Genomic DNA, 20,795 nt, shown 5'->3' on the forward strand with positions numbered 1-20,795 from the left:
TTCACCTGGAGCTCGTTATGGACCTTTCTACGGCTGGTTTTATTGCTGCACTCCGAAGGCTCATTGGGCATCATGGAATCCCTAACGAGATACACTCCGATAATGCCACCAACTTTCAAGGTGCGAAACATGAATTGTATGAATTATACAACTGCTTGACTAGCAAAACGGGTCAACAGGCTGTGGAATCGGAATTTTCAGAGCAAGGAATTTCATGGCATTTTATCCCACCCCGTGCACCCAACTTTGGAGGACTTTGGGAAGCCGCAGTCCGCTCCGCTAAGACAGCCCTGAAAAAGGAAGTCGGTGCCATCCAACTTACACATGAAAGTTTCTCAACCCTGCTCGTACAAATTACAGCTGCCCTAAATTCACGACCTCTAGCCCCATTAACAGATGACCCTGCCGATATCAGTGCTCTTACACCAGCCCATTTTTTGATCGGGTCTCCCATGAATGCTCTCCCCGATCCTGACCTTATGGCCATACCCTCGAACCGCCTGACCCACTATCAGCAACGACAGCAGATGTTCCAACGGTACTGGCAGCGTTGGAGTCAAGAATATCTTACTGGACTTCAGACAGCGAGCAAGAATGTTCAAGTCAGCCCCATCCGCATCGGTAGCGTCGTAATACTTCGAGAGGACAACATACCTCCTCTTCAGTGGCCCTTAGCGAGAATAGTCGAGGTACACCCTGGAGCCGATGGAGTGGTGCGAGTGGTTACGGTTTACACATCTAAGGGTACATATAAGCGTCCAGTCAACAGAATTTGTCCTTTACCCAACGAAGAAGAAACGTTTTAGTGTATAATTGTTAGATGTTTGTATTTTGTAGAATTTTTATTGAAACTAGTTTCAAGGGGGCCGGTAATGTTTGTGATCTAAGAAATAAGCTTAAAATAATTAATCGTATGTAAACTTATATTTTTAAAACGGTCACCCTAATAATTAACTATTATACATTCCACCAAAAAGACACTCACAAACACAATGTATCAAATAAACACTGACCACATATCTTACGTACATCGGTCATTATGAACCGCACAACCAGTAGTCAACCGATAGTCAATAAAGACGGTACAGTGTACGCGCGTGAGGTCTCTTATTGAATAATGAAAATTGTTTTGCTTTACGTAAAATTAATCGGGGCTTAATAAAAGTGGAGTTCAATTGCTGATCAGTGTGTTGTGCTTAATTGGAAGAAAGTGTCTGTGGACGGACATCGCTTTAAAGGTGGACAAACATTGATCTGGAGACGGGAAAGAACATCACCTCGATTCTTTGAGAAGTACACAACGTAGGCAGGCCAGAAGGGAAACTCAACCCACGAACAACCCTCCCACAACAAGTTAATAACATCATTGACAATAAACCTATCTAGCTGTGTGTAATTTAATATTGTGAATAAGATCAATATTAATTGCAGATTCTAAAGGTGACCCATCTTGCCCCGCTGTTTGACCCAACTTACCCCGTATTTTTTGATTGACAGAAAAATAGACTTTTACTTTAATGACTCAAAAAGAATAAAAAAGTGGAATTTTTATTATTTCATACCCCAGGCTTACAGAGTATGAGCCATTTTTATAGATCCACGTTGAAAAGTTGAATTGAAATGTTTCTGTTTTGAGGGATTCAGGGTTCGCCTTAGGCGACCCATCTTGCCCCATCATACCCTACACTTGTACAATACATCACAGCTGCAAAGCAGATGTTCCGAAATTTCAAGTTCCATTTTACAAAACGATAGATATCATTCTGAATCTGGCCAATATTTTTCAAATAATATTATCTTCTCGAGGGTAGTGTCTACAGTTAGCCTTGCGTGCAAAGGTGTAGGATTTCCAATCCGGAGATGGCGAGTTCGATTTTTGGTCCATTCTAGGATGGTTTCGGCTTTTGTCGTTTTTAAGATCGCACGATCAAAAACCATTGTTTTTTGGTTTATTTTCATGTCACTACTCCTGATTTAGTTTCATGGCCCTACTTTAAAAACGTGCAAGAGTGGTAATTCTGGCCAATTCTGCGGATTTTGAGCCGAGAGACATGAGCCCACCAAACTGTCCTGAACTGCATCCAATAGGCCATGACGAAGCGCAAACTTCGGAAGACCTATCGAAAGGCGAAGGAATAAACGGAAAATGAAGAAGTGGCAAAAAACTGAGAAAAACATATCGGAAACGACTGTACAGGCTCTAATGGAAGCATCCATCGAAAATGTCGTGTATTTTACTTAAACGAATCCTAGAAATTGCTTCGAAATTTTCCTCAGCAATGTCTCCAGATCTCCCTCCATGATTTCATTCAACATTTCCTTTTCGAAAAGTTCTCAAAAAAAAACTCCCACGGAAATATCTTTGTGAAATATTTTGAAGATTTTTTTAGGTATTCTTTTGAAACATCTTTGAGAATTTGTTTAAGAATTTCTAACTATTAGGGAATTCTTTTAGAAAATCCATTAGAAATTCTTTTGGATTTTAATTCGGTAATTTCTTTGAAGAAACTCTCCAGAAATAAGTTTGGAAGTTTCTTCGAGAATTCCTTTAGGGGCTGTCCATATACCACGTGGACACGTTTTGGTCAGGTTTAGATATCCCCCTCCCCCAGCGTGGACAACTGCTCCTTTAGGGGCTGTCCATATACCACGTGGACACGTTTTGGTCAGGTTTAGATATCCCCCTCCCCCAGCGTGGACAACTGCTCATATAAATTTTCAAAAAACCCTAAACTGTCCACGTGGTATATGCAGGGCTGTTACAAACTGAGCAAATTCCAATCCGCAAATAACAAAATGAAATGCGCGACTGCAAAAACAGAACCGCGGCAAAAAAATAATAGCCTTATTACTTAGAAACACATTGCAATGTAAAACTACAACCGAGGTAAAAAAAGTAACTTGAAATTTAGTTAGTCTTGCAATAAGGTATTAAATGGTAAAACAGAACTTTTTTTTTATATCCAGTCCAAGGCTGGCTCGTCTCGTCGAGAACGAAATTCATGGTTTATACAGTGACCTGCATAGTAAAAAGCCCACTTGCCGTTTTTCATACAAAATGGTCAACTCTGGATATCTAGATCTCGATTGCGTGTGAACCGATTTTGCTGAAAATTTGACCAGAGCTCAGATATAACTTGAATTTTACCAGTTTCGACCATATTGATTCATAGGGTAAAAAATTATTTGGCAAACAATTGATTTTATAATATCTTGAAAACTACAACTCTTAGTGTACAAGTATATTCCGCAAACTTTTTTGTATTGCCAAAATACGCGTTTTTGGTAAATAAGTCATCACTTTACAACCTATAGAATTCAAGATATTAAAAACATATTTTTTTGTCAAAAAATTCATTTTGGTATTACCGCAATAATATTTTATCCTATGCATCAATATGGTCGAAACTTAGGTGTGGTAAAATTCAAGTTATATCTGAGCTCTGGTCGTATTTTCAGCAATATTGGTTTACACGCAGTCGAGATCTAGATCTCCAAAGTTGACCATTTTGTATGAAAAACGGCGAGTGGGCTTTTTATTGTGCCGGTCACTGTAAATAAATGGATCCCTGCATATCTAAAAGCCCAATCAAGCTAAAGGCTTCATTACTTGATAAATAAAGAGTTTCATATCAAGATACATTATGTTATCAAATGATAAAACCCGTAGTCTGGATAGGTTATACATCCATGTACGCAATTATCAAGCAAAACTGACTTTTGAATCCAGCTAATGTTCTTGAAGGCTATTTCACAGTTAATTGATAGGTTTCGAGACCTGATAAGAACTGTTGGCGACTCCGAAGTAATGGTGGAACCAAAGTGAGAAGGCTTTCGTTTAGATTCTACGCACTTGGACTGACATCGATGCGAAGTTTTCTCAATAGGTTGTTCAGATGTCGTTGAATAAAACGAACATCACAAATTGGTTAATGAAACATACTTTTTGTGCATCATGTTATATTATGCTGTTCTTTACTATCATTTCACAGAATCTTGAAGAGCTATAAAATAAAAATTCGTTGACACTTTAGAGGACCAGATTCTTTAAGTACTCGATTTTTCTAAACTGATTCTAAATTGAGAGAGGTCTTGAAATCCTACCCAACAAAGCGTGAAGAACTATATGAAGGATGCAGGTGCGGACACAATTGACTGTAAGGTTTGCGGATTGTCTAACAATTTGGTCAATATGGTATGTGAGGTGCATACCAGTCTTATTACGTCAGTTTCCTTACCCATGGGGATACAACACAAAATCAGCTTTATTATGTTGGTATCACTGACTGTCGCTAATCGATCGCGAGCAAGTCGAGGATAACCATTAGGGTGGTTTAAAAAATTTATTTTGCTCCCCAGCGCTTATCTGATTCTTTACCATGTGCTGAGTGTTCTCTGAAAATTTGAGCTCATTTGGATTAAAACTGATTTAGCACAAGCCATTTCAAGTTTGCATGCAAATTAGTATGGGGAAATTTATTTTTAATTTATAGTGTTAATGACGCTTTCCCATCAACCGCAGGTTAAAAGAAAACCTATATAGCTAAAAGGAATACTCAACAGCTTTCACTCAGTGAAAATCGCATCTCAATTAATCGTTCCAATAATTAGTAATCGAATTTAATCTATACCATGGTTTTTTGAAGCAAATTTTATAACTCATCAACAGGCAACATTGCTGCTCGTGGCGCGAAAGATAGCACACACAAATTCAGGCTACTATGTTGCACTGCACATTTCAGTGATGCCCTCAAAGAAGTTTAACGATCATGACTAAAGATTCGCAACCTGTCTTAAAATCGATTACTAATTATTGGGGCGGTTAATCAACATGCGGTTTTCGTTGGGTGAAAGCCGTGAAAGCTGTTGAGTATTCCTTTTTGCTATGCAGGTTTTCTTTTAACCTGCGCATAATGGGGAAGCGTCATTAACAGTATAATGGAAAAATAAATTTCCCCATACTAATTGGCATGCAAACTTGAAATGGCTTGTGCTAAATCAGTTTTAATCCAAATGAGCTCAAATTTTCAGAGGTCACTCAGAATATGGTAAAGAATCAGATGAGCACTGTGGAGCAAAATCGATTTTTTGAACCACCCTAATAACCATGTTACCTGCCGGCTTCGTCCGACGCGGCATCAGCAGTCAGTGAGCGCAAGTGACGCGTTCCGAGCAGTTATAGCAATTCGGTGCGTAAATAGCGAATTATAATTTGTAGCGTACATATTTACAGTATGCTGCGCATATACTCTATTGCACGGAGACGTCATTAGCTCACCTATTTCTTTTCCACCCGAAGAAAATTAGAAAACAACTGACACAATACAAATTTGACAGATAGTGGTCCTACTGTTTTCTAATTTTCATCAAGCGAGAAAGAGATAGCGAAGATTCGTGAAATGCCTTATTGGAGCAGATGGGTATGGAATAGTTGTGCGATTCTGCTCTCTATGAACAAACAAATACCCAGTCGGAGGGAATTGACCACTCTATTGATCCTATTGACCACCCTATCGCGAGCATCCGTGATTGCCAATTTCTGTAATGTGCTTAGGCATGAACAAACAAAGAAACGAGAAACCTCGGATCGCGAAATGACAGAAACGATTTGAACCGAAAAAATAGCTAACCAAGCAATTATGGGAATTGAGCTCTGACAGTACAAAGAACTAGATAGCGACTAGCCTAGATTAGTTAAGGAGCTGAACTGCATCCATGGATGTAGCAGAAGGTCGGAAAGATGCAGAGCCTCTCTATATCTCAACCAAGTGGACAAAGTTCATAACAACCAGTGTACTTACGTGCGACATCAGCTTAGTCTCAAGGTGCGAATTTCAATGCGTTCGTTCTGGGTGATAGCTTCCTTGTAGAGCGAAATTGGTATGGCGTTCCCCAAAAGCAATAATATAATCCACGATTTTTGCAACAACATTCAAAGGAACACTATCAAAAATGTTAAGAAACACAGTCTAAGTTCTAAACACAATCGCGAGTTCCGGCAATCCAGAATTGCAATATGATAAATTTGTCAGGTCCAACAGATGGTCTATTTAATAACCTAACCTAAACACCACCGATTATTAAGAGAGTTCGAATATAAATCCGCGATTTTCGCGACAACATTTCAAGGAACCGCGATTTTTGCGACCGGAGGAGTAAATCCGCGAAATTCGCGAAAAACGCGAAATCCGCGACTGTTGTAACAGCCCTGTATGGACAGCCCCTTTGAACTTTTTACAGAAACTCTTTCATAAAATTATTTGAGGATTCTTTAAGATGCGATACACGACATAACACTTATTGTTCATAAAATCGTCAAAGGAGTTAAAAATGAGTTTCACGCTGTTCCAATCAATTTTGTGATTGAGTTCGGCTGTGTGTGCAACCACAAATGACTTGTTCGGTTTATTGTGTTCTACGGCGCTGTTTGACAGATGTAAACGGCTGGGCCTGCCATGGGGCAGGGGAAATTTCTTTAGAAAACTCGTTCGGAAATACAGATGCAAAAGTTTAGGATTGCATGGCCAACATCTAGATTGCTTGGACCTAGCAGTCAAAGTACCGATGCTATGACAAATTCACGATTCAGCCATCTTGGATTTTAGTATGGGAGAGCCAGCGAGTTTGTTTACGTTTGGCTCTAAAATGATTTTTTCACCCCCGCCTTCTTCTTTTCCATGAACTTGGCGGATTGGGACACCTAGTAGTGTATTCATCTTGGTTGCAGTATGCCAATCAGGTTTGTAAAATGTCATCTGCATGTCATTTGACTGATTTGTACATAACTTTCTTTAGAAGCCAAATTCATTCCATGATTTTAGATGTACTCATAACGCTTGAGTAGGGCTATATTTTTGTTTAAGGGTACATTGCTCTAAATATAACATCTGAGGCTGGAAAGTGAAAACTCTCCAAAATGTCACGTGTCATTTGACATAATGCCATTTGAATGACATTTTGCCTCCCACGCCCCAGATTACATATTTACAGCAATGTGTTGTTTGACAAAGTTGTAGGCACATTTAAGCGCTATAAGTTCGTCATACATCATGAATTGAGAGCTACCTTCTGGAAAAAGTTCTGGGAAAATTATACACACGAATGCAAATGACATTTTACAACACTGAATTGCCAATTATATAAATCAGCCATCTTGGATTTTTGTTGGGACAGTCACCGAGTTTGTTTACGTGCAAAGTTGTTCAGTGCAAAGAAAAAGAATTTTTCACCCCCGCGCTAACCTCTCCTATCTACTGACGAAGTGAGTGAACCCTGAAGCAGAACCCTGGTCAAACCGATGTTGGTGATGAAACCAAACTTGCACTACAACATGATGGACTGCCAAGTTGGCAAAATGATTTTAATGGCTATAGTTTCGCTAGCATTGTAGTAGGGTATTCAATAATGGTTTGAACCATTTTGAAATCAGTCGAAATTACCATCTTATCAACAGAAAATTAACCTAAAACAGTATGAATGGCATATTTAGGCATACTGGAAGTGATAGAGTTCGTTTAAACTTGCGTACATATTGTTTAAATAAACAGTAGCACAATCTAAAAAAAAACTCATAATGGACGCATTTCATGACACAGAAGATCAATATATCAAAAGAAAGCCATTTTCATCTGTAATCGATTGACATCATCGTACAATTGAGAAACAGTTTTAAATAGGGGGAATGACGGCTTTGGCAGGTTTTGTTCTATTATTGGCAGGGGAGTTTTTTATGACTGATTATGCTCAAATTTGGCCTAAACATTCTTTGCATATCAAAGAATATTGTGGCCAAATTTCATAAAATTTGGTAGACAAAAACCCCCCTGCCAATAATAGAACAAAACCTGCCAAAGCCGTCTTTCCCCCTAGTTAAAATAGCAACATTTGCACAAGGTAAAAACTGATCATGGTTTGAACAAAATATATTTTAGTTACTAGATAAAGATTGTCGCTGTCGTCGCTGTCCGGAACATCTTTTGCTGGCGAGAATAGGATCTTAATGTCAATGAAGGAAAAATACATACGATTTGACAGTTTGGTGCCACATATGTTTCGGACAGCAGAACAAAGGGAACCGAAGTGACAATCTTTATCTGGTAATTTTCATATCGATAATTTAGACGATTTTCACCCGTTTTGAGTTACTAATCTAATGCGAGAAGATGAATAGTAAAATAAATTTGCTTTTCTTTAGGTTTCCTCAGCGCTTCAAGCATGTAATTAGTATTATATTTAGGAGCTGCGCTAGTAGTTCAAACCATGGTAAAAAAGCGAATGTGATCGTCTGTTCGAAGAGCTTTCCAAAGATGTTTTATTCTACATCGCAATATTCCCATGAGTCGATGGTCCCTTCAATATCGACTCATAGAAGTTTGAGTGTAGTTGATAATGTGAAATTTTACAACTACATTCGTGAGAGAAAAAAAATGTTTTCTTAAGTTATAAAAAATTAAAGGCTGCCTTATAACGAATTGCGTTATAACAAGGTTGCTTTATAACGAGGTTGCCTTATAACGGGGCTGACCTGTACTCACTTTTCACAGTGAGAAATGAGACGACTTGTTCGTCTAAATGACCTGTTCGGCCAAATGGCCTGATCGGCCAAATTACCTGTTCGGCCAAACGGCCTAGCCTTCTGCCAAGTGGCACTCGGCCGAATGGATTTTGGCCAAACGGCCCTTCCCCGATGCGAGAGAAAGCGTAACCAGACATTTTTCGTCCTAGAAATTACCAACGTCGTCGACTGGGGTTAAATCCAAGCCATGCAGCCATGCTAACCATTGGGGCAGCAGGGACAGCAGGAACAGCATGATGTCCAAGGGCTTGACGACCCCTCCCCAGCTGTCTGCGAGTCAGGGAGAACTGCCTAGGGCGTGGTGGGATTTGGCAGTGGGCTCTGCTAAAATCCCTCCCAAAAAACCACAAGTGCCCGTAAGCGGACTCTATCAAAGCGACTGTGTGCCGCTTCAAAAGCACAAGCCCAGGGAGGGAGTGCCAACTGGCATGTGGAGTGTCCCTACTTCGGTAGGGTAGTGCGTGAGCTGCTTCGGCAGGGAGTGAGTGATCTGTTTGTGCTGAAGCAGGAGTGTCATAGCGAGTCGCCGCCGCTATGGCCACCCTCGAAGCGCAGCAGAAGTCTGAGTATGGACTGCACATGCTAAGGTAAGAGTGTCGTAGCGTAGTATCGTTGATTAGTCCCCACATACCGCTATCGACACCTCGAGGCATGGCAGTGGAGTGTTAGAATAAGTTGTGGAGTGTACCTACTTCGGTAGGGTAGCGCGTGAGCTGCTTCGGCAGGGAGTGAGTGATCTGGTTGTGCTGAGGCAGGAGTGTCATAGCGTGTCTCCGCCGCTATTGTCACCTCAAAGCGCAGCAGAAGTCTGAGTATGGACTGCACATGCTGAGGCAGGAGTCGAGGTATCCCATCGACACCTCGAGGCATTGCAGTGGAGTGTTAGAGTGAGCACCCGAAAAAGGGTCACATGGAGCGAATGGTCTTTGGAGAAGCTGCTTCGGCGGCAGGGTAGCAGTGGGTTGTACCCACACACCTACAGTTGTGCACATGTGGTGCATGGGGAGTGTCCCTGCTTCGGCAGGGTAGCGTATGGTCTGCTTCGGCAGTGGTGTGATTGATCTGCTCGTGCTGAGGCAGAGTGTCGTAGCGCAATATCTGTAGGCCCAGGCAGTTACCGCTATTGACACCTCGAGGCATGGCAGCGGAGCGTCCGGGAGAGCATCCAAGTAAGACTCAAATGGAGTGAATGGGGTGCGAGCACCCAAGTCAGTCTCGCGTGGGACGAGTGCCTGTGTGAGCGATAATGAGTGAGTACGCTTAGTACTGCCGTCCCCCCAGAAGTAGTACTGCGAGGTAGTTCCTGGGGGAAACGATGGTGGAGCCCAAGGGAGTTTAGTCGGTATTACCGGTATGGTCGAGTCCGACACTCCAGTACACTTCCGTGTGGTAGTTTGGCAACTACAATGCACGTGTACTGGGTTAGTGTGTAAATGCATTCTCCCTTGTAAAAAAAAAAAAAAAAAAAGCCATGCTAACCACTCAACGACCGGCGCCTCCAACATAATATTCATTATAAAGGTTCCCCCAAACACACGCGACACGACAATCGCGACGCGATCCTATCGCTTGGCGAGTGCGATTTTGTCGCCATTGGTATGGAAGCATAAATGAAACATTGTCTGCAGCGACCGAACGATGTAATCTCGTTGTCACCGTCGCGGCGATGAAATCGCTTAGGTCTGGGGGAGCCTTAACACTAATTTGAGTGCTTGATTGGAAAACCAATAATAAGGCAAAAGTCATATGACAATGCATGTCTTAAATTTGAACTTTGCTTGCTGCAATCCATGCCGGTTGTGTACCACCAAGTCTCCGTCGTGTGCCTACGCGAGTTTCTTTGAGATGAACCAATTTTTTCTCTGTTCTAGCATTAGCATTGAGCATTTCGCACAAATTCGTAGGTGGTACAAGCCAAGACTATTGTATGAGAGTAGCAACACTTTCATCCGTTACCACAGATATTGATTTGGGACTAATCGCTATCACTTAGATGGAAGCAATGCGCTCTCCAATAGTCGAGATCTGTCCTGGCCACGTCCTTGCGAATGCTGAGGAAGGGGAAGGATGGTTAGTTGGACACCTACTTAAGAAAGATGCAGAGAACTCTACGACCTCTCATAGGTGCCACGGGAGTTTTTTTTTGGATTGTTAGTGTTAAAGGTTTAACAGTAGGAATCGTTCTGGTAGAACGTGAAACACAGAAAGAACTAAGATAGAAATACAAAGTAGGAAAGGGACGAGCCTGGAGTGAACCCACGATCTCCTGCTTACAAGGCAGAAGCGGTAGCAGGGGGCAGCAGGGACAGCAGGGACAGCATGATGTCCAAGGGCTTGACGACCCCTCCCCAGCTGTCTGCGAGTCAGGGAGAACTGCCTAGGGCGTGGTGGGATTTGGCAGTGGGCTCTGCTAAAATCCCTCCCAAAAAACCACAAGTGCCCGTAAGCGGACTCTATCAAAGCGACTGTGTGCCGCTTCAAAAGCACAAGCCCAGGGAGTGCCAATTGGCATGTGGAGTGTCCCTACTTCGGTAGGGTAGTGCGTGAGCTGCTTCGGCAGGGAGTGAGTGATCTGTTTGTGCTGAGGCAGGAGTGTCATAGCGCGTCACCGCTATTGTCACCTCGAAGCGCAGCAGAAGTCTGAGTATGGACTGCACATGCTAAGGTAAGAGTGTCGTAGCGTAGTATCGTTGATTGGTCCCTACATACCGCTATCGACACCTCGAGGCATGGCAGTGGAGTGGTAGAGTGAGTTGTGGAGTGTACCTACTTCGGTAGGGTAGCGCGTGAGCTGCTCCGGCAGGGAGTGAGTGATCTGGTTGTGCTGAGGCAGAAGTGTCATAGCGTGTCGCCGCCGCTATTGTCACCTCGAAGCGCAGCAGAAGTCTGAATATGGACTGCACATGCTGAGGTAGGAGTCGAGGTATCCCATCGACACCTCGAGGCATTGCAGTGGAGTGTTAGAGTGAGCACCCGAAAAAGGGTCACATGGAGCGAATGGTCTTTGGAGAAGCTGCTTCGGCGGCAGGGTAGCAGTGGGTTGTACCCACACACCTACAGTTGTGCACATGTGGTGCATGGGGAGTGTCCCTGCTTCGGCAGGGTAGCGTGTGGTCTGCTTCGGCAGTGGTGTGATTGATCTGCTCGTGCTGAAGCAGGAGTGTCGTAGCGCAATATCTGTAGGCCCAGGCAGTTACCGCTATTGACACCTCGAGGCATGGCAGCGGAGCGTCCGGGAGAGCATCCAAGTAAGACTCAAATGGAGTGAATGGTGTGCGAGCACCCAAGTCAGTCTCGCGTGGACGAGTGCCTGTGTGAGCGATAATGAGCGAGTACGCTTAGTACTGCCGTCCCCCCAGAAGTAGTACTGCGAGGTAGTTCCTGGGGGAAACGATGGTGGAGCCCAAGGGAGTTTAGTCGGTATTACCGGTATGGTCGAGTCCGACACTCCAGTACACTTCCGTGTGGTAGTTTGGCAACTACAATGCACGTGTACTGGGTTAGTGTGTAAATGCATTCTCCCTTGTAAAAAAAAAAAAAAAAAAACAATATTCGGTTCTGAAAGTAGCTCCAGGATCCTGCATGGATACTCTGGGACCTTCAGTTGGTGCAGAGAGTTCACTATCGCATGCCAGCTGGCATAGTATAATGCATTTTAACGTCGAGCGTAATCAGTACTGTGTCTTGCCGCAACGCCTATTCAACCCACGTGCTATTTTTGCCGCATCTGTAACGCCAAGTAGTTTAGATCATAGATAGTTTTTATCAGACCCGAACTGTTTATTGGTTAAGCCTTCAATACTTCAAGTAGAGCGGAGTTTAAATCAAGCAAGAATCTAGTTCGGACGTTTTTCGCTTTTTCGTCATGTTTTTCAGTCAGTTTTAGTGGACTTTCGGTCAAAAAGTGACCTGCAATTTTTTTAGTGTCCCGCGAGTGAAACTTGTCCAGTGCGTTGGGGACCAGGTTCAGTAAAAATCGGCCTGATGCGACCATGGCGTCCCGAGTTTCTACGATGGTGGTTCCCGCGGGGTTTGGCGATTCGGCTGGTGACGCGAATCTCCCATCACTTAAAGACAACAACAGTATCAATTAGAAGCATCTCTTTATTTTTAAAGTTTTAATACAATATTTGTCCATATGCTTATACAAAGTCCTGCAACTTCTTGGGTCTACGGATTTCCCTACGATGTCTGTCAACAGTGTCATTAACGCTAGTCAGATCTTCATTAAATACGATCTCATTATCACTCGATTGAATCTCAGCGCTTGATTCCCCCACTTTCCGTAGTAACTTAAAGTGCGTACTATTTCTAGCATATCTCTTCCCTGTTTCTTCAGAATATACTTCAACCTCTCCCCCTTTTATATCCACTACCACGAACTCTTCATTGCCAAACGTTGGTTGTAAAGATCCTAACTTCAAGTTTCGCATAATTACTACATCTCCTTTCTCGAGTTGGTGTGTACATACATGACGTCTTGTATCCGATCGAATTTTATGCTTTTCTTTCATGACCATGTCCCGATCCTTTGAGTATTCCAGAAACAAGTTGTCGTTTTTGTGAATCGAAGGTAACCAGTTTTTCATTTCGCGTCCAAATACCATTTTTGCAGGTGATACACCTGTGGTCTCTTGGGGTGTGGAATTCCTCATCTATCTTTCTACAGCTCCGTTTTGTTCCGGCCAATACGGTGTAGAGAGATTCAGATGAATGCCGTAGCTAGTACAAAACTGTTTCAGCTCAGCGGATCTAAACTGGGGTCCATTATCAGCAGTTATTGACCGGGGAACTCCCAGTGACGCGAACATTTTCAATAGAGCACTGATGACTTTTTGGGATGTCGCAGGTTTCATAACTTCTACTTGGATGAAACGGCTGGTGTAACATACCACGACAAGCAAAGATTTTCCCTCTGGCAATCCTTCCTTGAAGTCCATAGCCAGATCTTCCCAGGGTTCGGTAGGAGTTCGACGACCAATAGGGTTTGGCTTATCCGGTAGAGCCGTCATTTGGCACGGTTTACAAGTTTTGACTAACTGTTCCACAAGTTTATCCATTCCAGGGAACCATACTTTGGACCGCAGATGAGCTTTTATACTTGTGACTCCTTGATGTCCAATGTGGGCTAAACGAACAATCCTATCGCGTAGTTTAACTGGAATCACAATCCTATCTCCTCTCAGCAATAAATCGCCATAGCACAGGAGGTCATCTTTGATCGTAGCAGCCTTGTATGGAAGATCAACTTCATCCCACTTTCCGGACGCAATGGCCGATTTTACTTTGCCCAATTCATCATCTTCCAGCGTAGCTTTCTGAAGTTCCGCTTCACCAAGTGCAGATGGTTTCACTTCATTGACTATCCATTGAACAACGTCCTGTTCTCCAGATGAGAAATCATCGTTTACAGCCATTCTGGAGAAAGAATCAGCCAAATTTTTATCTCCTGGCTCGTATTTGACTTCAAAATCAAATGCTTGTAGGCGCAAAATCCATCGCTCGATTCTTGCTGACGGTTTCGATTGGGCCCGGTTGAACAGATACTGCAAGGGCTTGCAGTCCGTTATTAGGGAAAAATGTCGACCGTATAGATAAATGTAAAATTTTTCCATAGCCCACACAATCGCATAACACTCCCTCTCGGTCTGACAGTATTTCCTCTCGTGACTGGCTAAGCTTTTAGACGCACAGTAGATGGCACGAGATACTCCATTTTTAATTTGAATTAAAATGGCGCCAACTCCTACGGGACTAGCATCTGTAACCAGGTAGGTATCGTCATGGGGGTCAAAGAAACCTAAAGTTTCAATTCTACCCAAAACTGACTTAATTTGCTGTAGTTCGTTTGAATGATGTTTGTTCCATACAAATGTCGATTCCTTCGTCAGCAAATTACGCATTTCAGATGTTTTTGTTGCTAAGTTCGGAATGAATTTCCCAACAAAATTTATCATACCTAGCAGAGATTTCAACTCTGTTAAATTTGTAGGCGGCCGCAAATCCAAAATTGCTTGAATTTTATCATGAGTTGGTCTAATCCCATCAACAGATACTATATGACCGAGAAATTCAAGTTCCGTAACGCCAAAAACTGATTTTTTATCGTTAATCTTCATGTTAACCGACTTAATCCGACGTAATACTTCCGCCAGTATCTCATCATGCTCTTCTTCGGTACTAGCAAAAATTAGTAGATCGCTCATAAACACAAGTAACCCTTTGATACCTTGAAACAAATTCTCCATTTCCCGCTAAAACAGTTCGGGAGCAGACTTGATGCCGAGCATCAGCCTGCGAAAACCCAACTTCTTGATATAAATGTGGTAATTCTCCTACTCTAACTCGATATAGTGATACGCTGACCCAAAATCTATGTTCGATAGTTTGGTAACCTTGCGAATTTCAGTTATGACGGTATCAATGTTGGGCATGGGATAGTTCTCTCGAATGACCGCCTGATTGGCAGCCCGCATGTCAACACAGAGTCTTATCTTTCCATCACTTTTTCTAACAGGTACAAGTGGCGATATCCACGTGAACGGGGCTTCAGCACGTTCGATAATCTTTTTATCGATTAAGTCCTGTATGACCTTTAGAAAAAAACATATTTTCGTAATCATAATAAAACAAAAAAAATATATTCGTGTTCCTACCTCTTCAACGTCAGCTTCCATTGATATCGGTAAGCGTCTTGCAGCCTGCACAATCGGTTTGATGTGTTCATCCACTTGGATCTTCAAGGCAACATTCGGTATCTTTGGAAATTCCGAAATCGATATAGTTGAATTTCGTATACCGGTAATTTGGTTCACGCTGTATCCTATTTTGAGGACACCAAGTGCGAATGCCGTTGCTTTGCTCAGCAAATCCGTTTGGCCCTTCGGTGCAACCAGAAAATGTGTCCATACTCCATTATCTGCGCCGGGTGTTTTTATTTCTGCCTCAAACGCGCACGAAAACAATATTTTGCTATCGGAGGCGAAGGACTCTAACCGCACTTGTAGATCCCCGCCATTTCTTTCGCCCATAATGTTAGCACCAGCCGCCTTGAGCTTTTGATAGGTAGACTCTCGAATTATATTTGCCGGTGATCCTGAATCCACTACCATCTCTAACAGCAAAACCCCAACATCAAAAACAAGAAATCCAGATGGCACTCCATCGTTAACGAAAAATAACCCGGCAGATTGTGGTGTAGCATCAACCAGCGCACAAACCTTTTTATTCTGTTTCTGTGACGTCTGAGGTTCCTCCACCTTTCGTTTCCTACAGCTTGCTTTAAAATGTCCTCGCATTCCACAATTGAAACATGTTACATTCTTGGCAGGACATTTGTGTATTTCCTCCGCGATATGCCCTGGTCGATTACAATTGTAGCATTTCCTGTTGCCCTGATAAGAGGTTCTTTGATATCGCTGTTTCTCCGTAACGTTTTGTACTAATGATTGTACGGATGTCAACGACGATGCCTTGTCGTATTCTTTTGCATGTTTGTGAACCTCTTCCATAGTTTTTCCCAACTGAAGAACTTCCAACAAACTTTTTCTTCAGTCAATAGCTTCTTTCTCAGATCGGTAGAGTAACAACCCTCGATAACTTGATCGATAATCATGTCGTCCAAGTCAACAAACTGACAACGGTTTCCTTGCTCTTTCAATCGGAAAATGAAGTTTTCGAAATTCTCGGAATGCTCTTGTTTCAATGCCCGAAACTGATGTCTTTCAAATCGCTTATTCAGTTGAGGTGCGAAATGGTTATCGAACGCCAGAATAGCTGATTCATATTGCAGAACTTGTAAGTCATTACTATCTGGTCGAATTGGAATACATACTTGCATCTTTTCGATTTTGTCATAGTGGGACTTTAATTAAATGCCCTGATCACCAAGAGCAGGTTATACTTTTCTACATCACCGACAATACTATTAGCCGAAACAAATCTTTCAAATGCTCTTTTCCATTTCTCCCAATTATTCCTAGGATCAGAACCAACTGTAAAGATGGCATCACTGCCGCATCTGCCAAAAACAAATATGGGCCCCAATTAGTTGATGCTCTTTTCTTTACTACTTGAAATGCTTCGAACTAAATATTTTCATTATATAATGTCACAGAAATAAATTTTATTTACTGATCACTGTATACTGCCCTTTTACACATCATAATAATCGATCCACAAACAATAACCAAACAATAATCAAACAACATTCATCGATTCTTACCTTTTATTACTTTCTCATAGGTTTCCGTCATCATGCAATCATTCATCCGTAATCTCCAGTCCCGTATCGTTAAGAATTCCATTATCCCACTAACACAACATTATAGCACGGAGCTTTTTCGACAACATTGGATTACGCATGCAATTTCGAACCTTTTATCCATAAGCGCCATACGTAAGCTTCATACACCCGGCCTTCCAGCCCAAACTTAATTGTCTTCCATTTGAGAAACATCATTTCCACTTAGCTGATCGTTTTATTCTCCATAACAGCACAAAGCTTTTCTGTTCACATTGCACGAAGCCAATCTAAAATAACAAAGCACTAAGCGTAAGCATTCTACCAAAGGTTTGATCAATTTCCATTTTTTTTCACAGTAAAATCAAAGCATTTCTCTCCCACGAAGTTCTTTTTTTTTTAATTCTCACACTACTACAGCACGGAGCCGTTTTCTCATCATGCAACATGCTTCACCAATACACAGCACGAAGCTCGTCTCCAATTCTTATCCAAACTGTGAAGCCATCCAACAGTAGCACCTACGAAGCCACCCTCGATCATGAATGTTGATTCTTACACAAACACTACACATGCCATACAACATGCATCTCTCTTTTCTTTTATCTGCAATACGCAGCTCCACACGGCACTGATCATAATCTCCCTTTACAGTAAATCCATATTCAGCAACAGAACAGTATCCACACACACTGCAAAACCTCAGGCATCCGACTCGTTTTTTTCATCCATCTTGGAGGGACGCCACTTTTCAAAATGGCCGCCATTCATTTAGTTTTTTTTTATAATTTATTATCTCCACGAATTTCACACATTTCAAACACTCGATACATTTTTATTCCATCTGACTTATTTCACTAGAGTTTTCGAAGCATTTCAACATATTTTCTCGTTTAAATTCACTCACCGATTTTTATTCCCGTCGCCATTGTAACGATCGTCTTCACAGCACTATACACAGCGAACCGGTCGATCTCGCGTCCGTCTCTTAACTGCCTGCTTGTTGCATTCGGCAAACCAACGAGCCAGGCAAGCTTCTAACATTCACTCACACTTACCCGTGTGTTCACCAATGTACTACGCATACTGTTGACACTGATGTGTCACATCGGTACAGGTACGAATTTAGTTCAAGCCATGATACGAATCAAAGTTATGTAATTATTAAGTTTTTTTCAATGAAACAGCGCATAAATATGTGAACCCAGGATGTTTTTTAGAAAGATAATGAACTAAGCTTCCGTATAAACTAGAATTTGCAGCTACAGTCGACTCTCTACATCTCGATGTTCTATATCTCGATCAGAGTGTAAAATAATCGAAAATTTTTGGTGAAGTCCACATTTCTTCACTTGTCAGCTCACTTCCAAACACATTCAGAGTCGGCTCTAGACTGTCAATATTCAGTTGAATATTAGTCATTGAATATGTATGCACATTTCACAAATTGTTAAATTATCTGAAATCTAAACACGTTTCAAATGAGTAAAGTAATTTGTCACATAGAACTGAATCTGATTTTCATCCGCGAGGCACTTTCAACGGTAAACATCAACATAAACAATGCTAATTATGTTTTTTTCTGCACATAGTAAGCACACTCAGTGACAGTCGAATGAGTGAATTGGTGGAGTAGTCGTCTGACTATGTCATTCTATGTTTTGAATATTCATGCGATGTTTGTCAAATTTCGGACCGAAGTTGCTTCATGAAGATGAATATTTTAAGCTCTGATCTCGATATCTCTCCCTATGTCGATGGTTCCCTCAGTCCCTTCAATCTACATACATTTAGGCTTTCTACATCTCGATAACCTCCCTATCTCGATATCTCTCTATCTCGATATCTCTCTATCTCGATGTGATCTGATCATAATTTGTTCAGGATTTACTCTCTTTATGTCGATATGTTCAAATTTTTAGGCTACTAGACCATCTTTGGACAATATCAAGCACATCAACAACAGGCAATGACATTGTTTTGTTGTCGTTTTTCATGGCAACGAGCTTTTCTGGATCTAGTACCCATTTCAATTTTTCTTCCATTCCTCGATCTCTCCCTATCTCGATGCTCCCTTCAATACCGAGATGTGGAGAGGCGACTGTATAACATATTTCTATAGTGAAATAAATGAACTTTGTTCTGACGCCTCATCTGATTCCTGCCATTTGGTTCAAACCATGATTGGATACCCTACTTGTGCTTTTATTGGAAATACCTTCGGAAAATGCTTCAGAAATCCCTTGGGATTTTTTTTAGGAATTCATTCGGAAATTTTCTTAGGAAAACTTTAAAAAACACCTTAAGCAATGCTTCTGGATATTGCTACATAAATTTAGAGATTTTCTTCGGAAATTATTTCTGGAATTTCTGGAGGAGATTATTCCAGCGATTTCTTTGAAAATTTCCAATAATTTTCCAGAAATACATTTTTGAGCCCCTTTGAGAAATCCTTTTGAAAATCTTTCAGGAATTCTGTCTAGAATTCCTAATCCGAATCCATTCGAAATTATTTTGGGAATTGTTTCGAAAATCCTTCACAAATTCTTTTAGATTTTTTTGAAATCCCTTAAGGTTCTCCTCCTTAAAGAATTCTTCGAAAATTTCTCCTAAAATTCCTTTTGAAATTCCTCCAGAAGTTCTTTCAGGGACTCAACTTGGAAATTCCGCCAGGAATAATTTAGAAAATTATGCAAATAATTCCTAGGATATACTCTTTTGGTGATTCCTTTGAAAAATCCTCTGGAAATTCCTATGAAAATTGAACCCGAAATTTTTTCGCAAGGTTCCTCCAGAAATTGCTTTGAAAAATCCTTAGTAATTTAGTACTTTTTTAACACATTCCTGACGAATTTTCGAGGAAATTATCAGAAGAATTTACAAAGAAAAATTTTCCGAATAAATTCTTAGATTTCTCTAGTTATTGCTTCAGGAATTCTTCAGGATATGAACATTATTTTAAGCTTTTAGTGGAGTGTATTTACTTGTCAAAAGACTCGACTCGAGTCAAGTACGAGGCACTGAAGACGGCCTTACTGTTGAGGTCGAAATACATATCTGTCAAAGGTACAATAAAGTCAGAGATTGCAGAAATCGCTCTCAATTGATAACGAACAACGATAAAAGAGAGGCAAAAACCTCTTCGAATCATAACAAGCCATGAAAACAAAACTATCGCACTTGTATACTGCCGTTATACGCATATTTGTCCCATGTTTTCTGGGATTTCCTATATACATGGGACAGTTATACGTATAACGGCAGTATACAAGTTGAAAAAAAAACTGATTCGGATAGGCGGCCCCCACCGAGGGGTTTGATAAAACGCGTTGTTATCGCTCATTTCATGTTGGGGACCATATCTTTTCGCAAAGCTGTGTGAAACGAGTTCAGAACAGGGGTCTTATGTTTTGGTTGTGTTTTCGTAGTGTAGATGCAGTCTCGTTTCTTCTGCTTGTCGTTTATGGAACTGTCAGTGTGGAACGCACCTATCTCTTTCTTTCCCATGATTCTTCTTATGGCTGTCAGTGCGGAATTTTCTATGTTAGCTACGAAATGAACTGTGGTGGAGGTATACAAGTGTCAGTCCCGTGGTTCAGAATGCCTTCATAATTCGTCCAGAAATTTGTTCGGAAGTATCTTCTAGGATTATTAAAAAAGCAGAAGAAGGAAAAAGGAAGGTGGAAGAAGGAAGAAACAAGAAGGAAAAAGGTAGAAGCACAGATAACAGATGTTGAGGCTGGCATCCCATACGTGTGTAAACATCCGCAACCGTTAATTCAAATGTATTTTAAATTGGGACCGCGTTTGGCAATCGATTGGAGATGGCGCAAGGATCATTGTTATTGAAAACGCAGCCCGATTGCGGCTGTCAAATGCATTGGCTGCGTTCGACGGTTGTAATTCAGCTGCATCCTTAGGTACTGCCGCAATCAGTTGAGTAGATGGCAGTAGTGGGCCAACGTATATTAATTAAAA

At 41.5% G+C, this 20,795-nt stretch overlaps 2 protein-coding genes across 2 annotated transcripts in view; both read right to left on the reverse strand.

Moving 5' to 3' along the window:
• The window catches only part of LOC134211864 (DNA mismatch repair protein spellchecker 1), an 81,142-nt gene that overhangs the window by 48,656 nt on the left and 11,691 nt on the right, over positions 1-20,795 (reverse strand). The gene's annotated exons all lie outside the window — the stretch shown is intronic.
• LOC134215757 (uncharacterized protein K02A2.6-like) lies at positions 14,830-16,086 on the reverse strand. The gene is made up of 3 exons (XM_062694881.1): positions 15,232-16,086; positions 14,915-15,168; positions 14,830-14,869 (listed from the first exon to the last, which is right to left on the reverse strand). Exons 1-3 carry the CDS (start codon positions 16,084-16,086, stop codon positions 14,830-14,832), a joined length of 1,149 nt encoding a protein of 382 aa, XP_062550865.1.

The sequence above is a fragment of the Armigeres subalbatus genome, chromosome 2 (genome assembly GCF_024139115.2).
Source record: "Armigeres subalbatus isolate Guangzhou_Male chromosome 2, GZ_Asu_2, whole genome shotgun sequence".
Taxonomy (NCBI): domain Eukaryota; kingdom Metazoa; phylum Arthropoda; class Insecta; order Diptera; family Culicidae; genus Armigeres; species Armigeres subalbatus.

What these genes read in the sequence shown, in the direction of transcription:
- LOC134215757 (XM_062694881.1), bottom strand. Translation starts at nt 16,086, where the DNA reads ATGGAAGAGGTTCACAAACATGCAAAAGAATACGACAAGGCATCGTCG. An exon ending in TGGAAGCTGACGTTGAAGAG is followed by an intron (nt 15,169 to 15,231) that starts GTAGGAACACGA and finishes TTTTTTCTAAAG; the next exon opens with GTCATACAGGACTTAATCGA. An exon ending in TATCACTATATCGAGTTAGA is followed by an intron (nt 14,870 to 14,914) that starts GTAGGAGAATTA and finishes GGGTTTTCGCAG; the next exon opens with GCTGATGCTCGGCATCAAGT.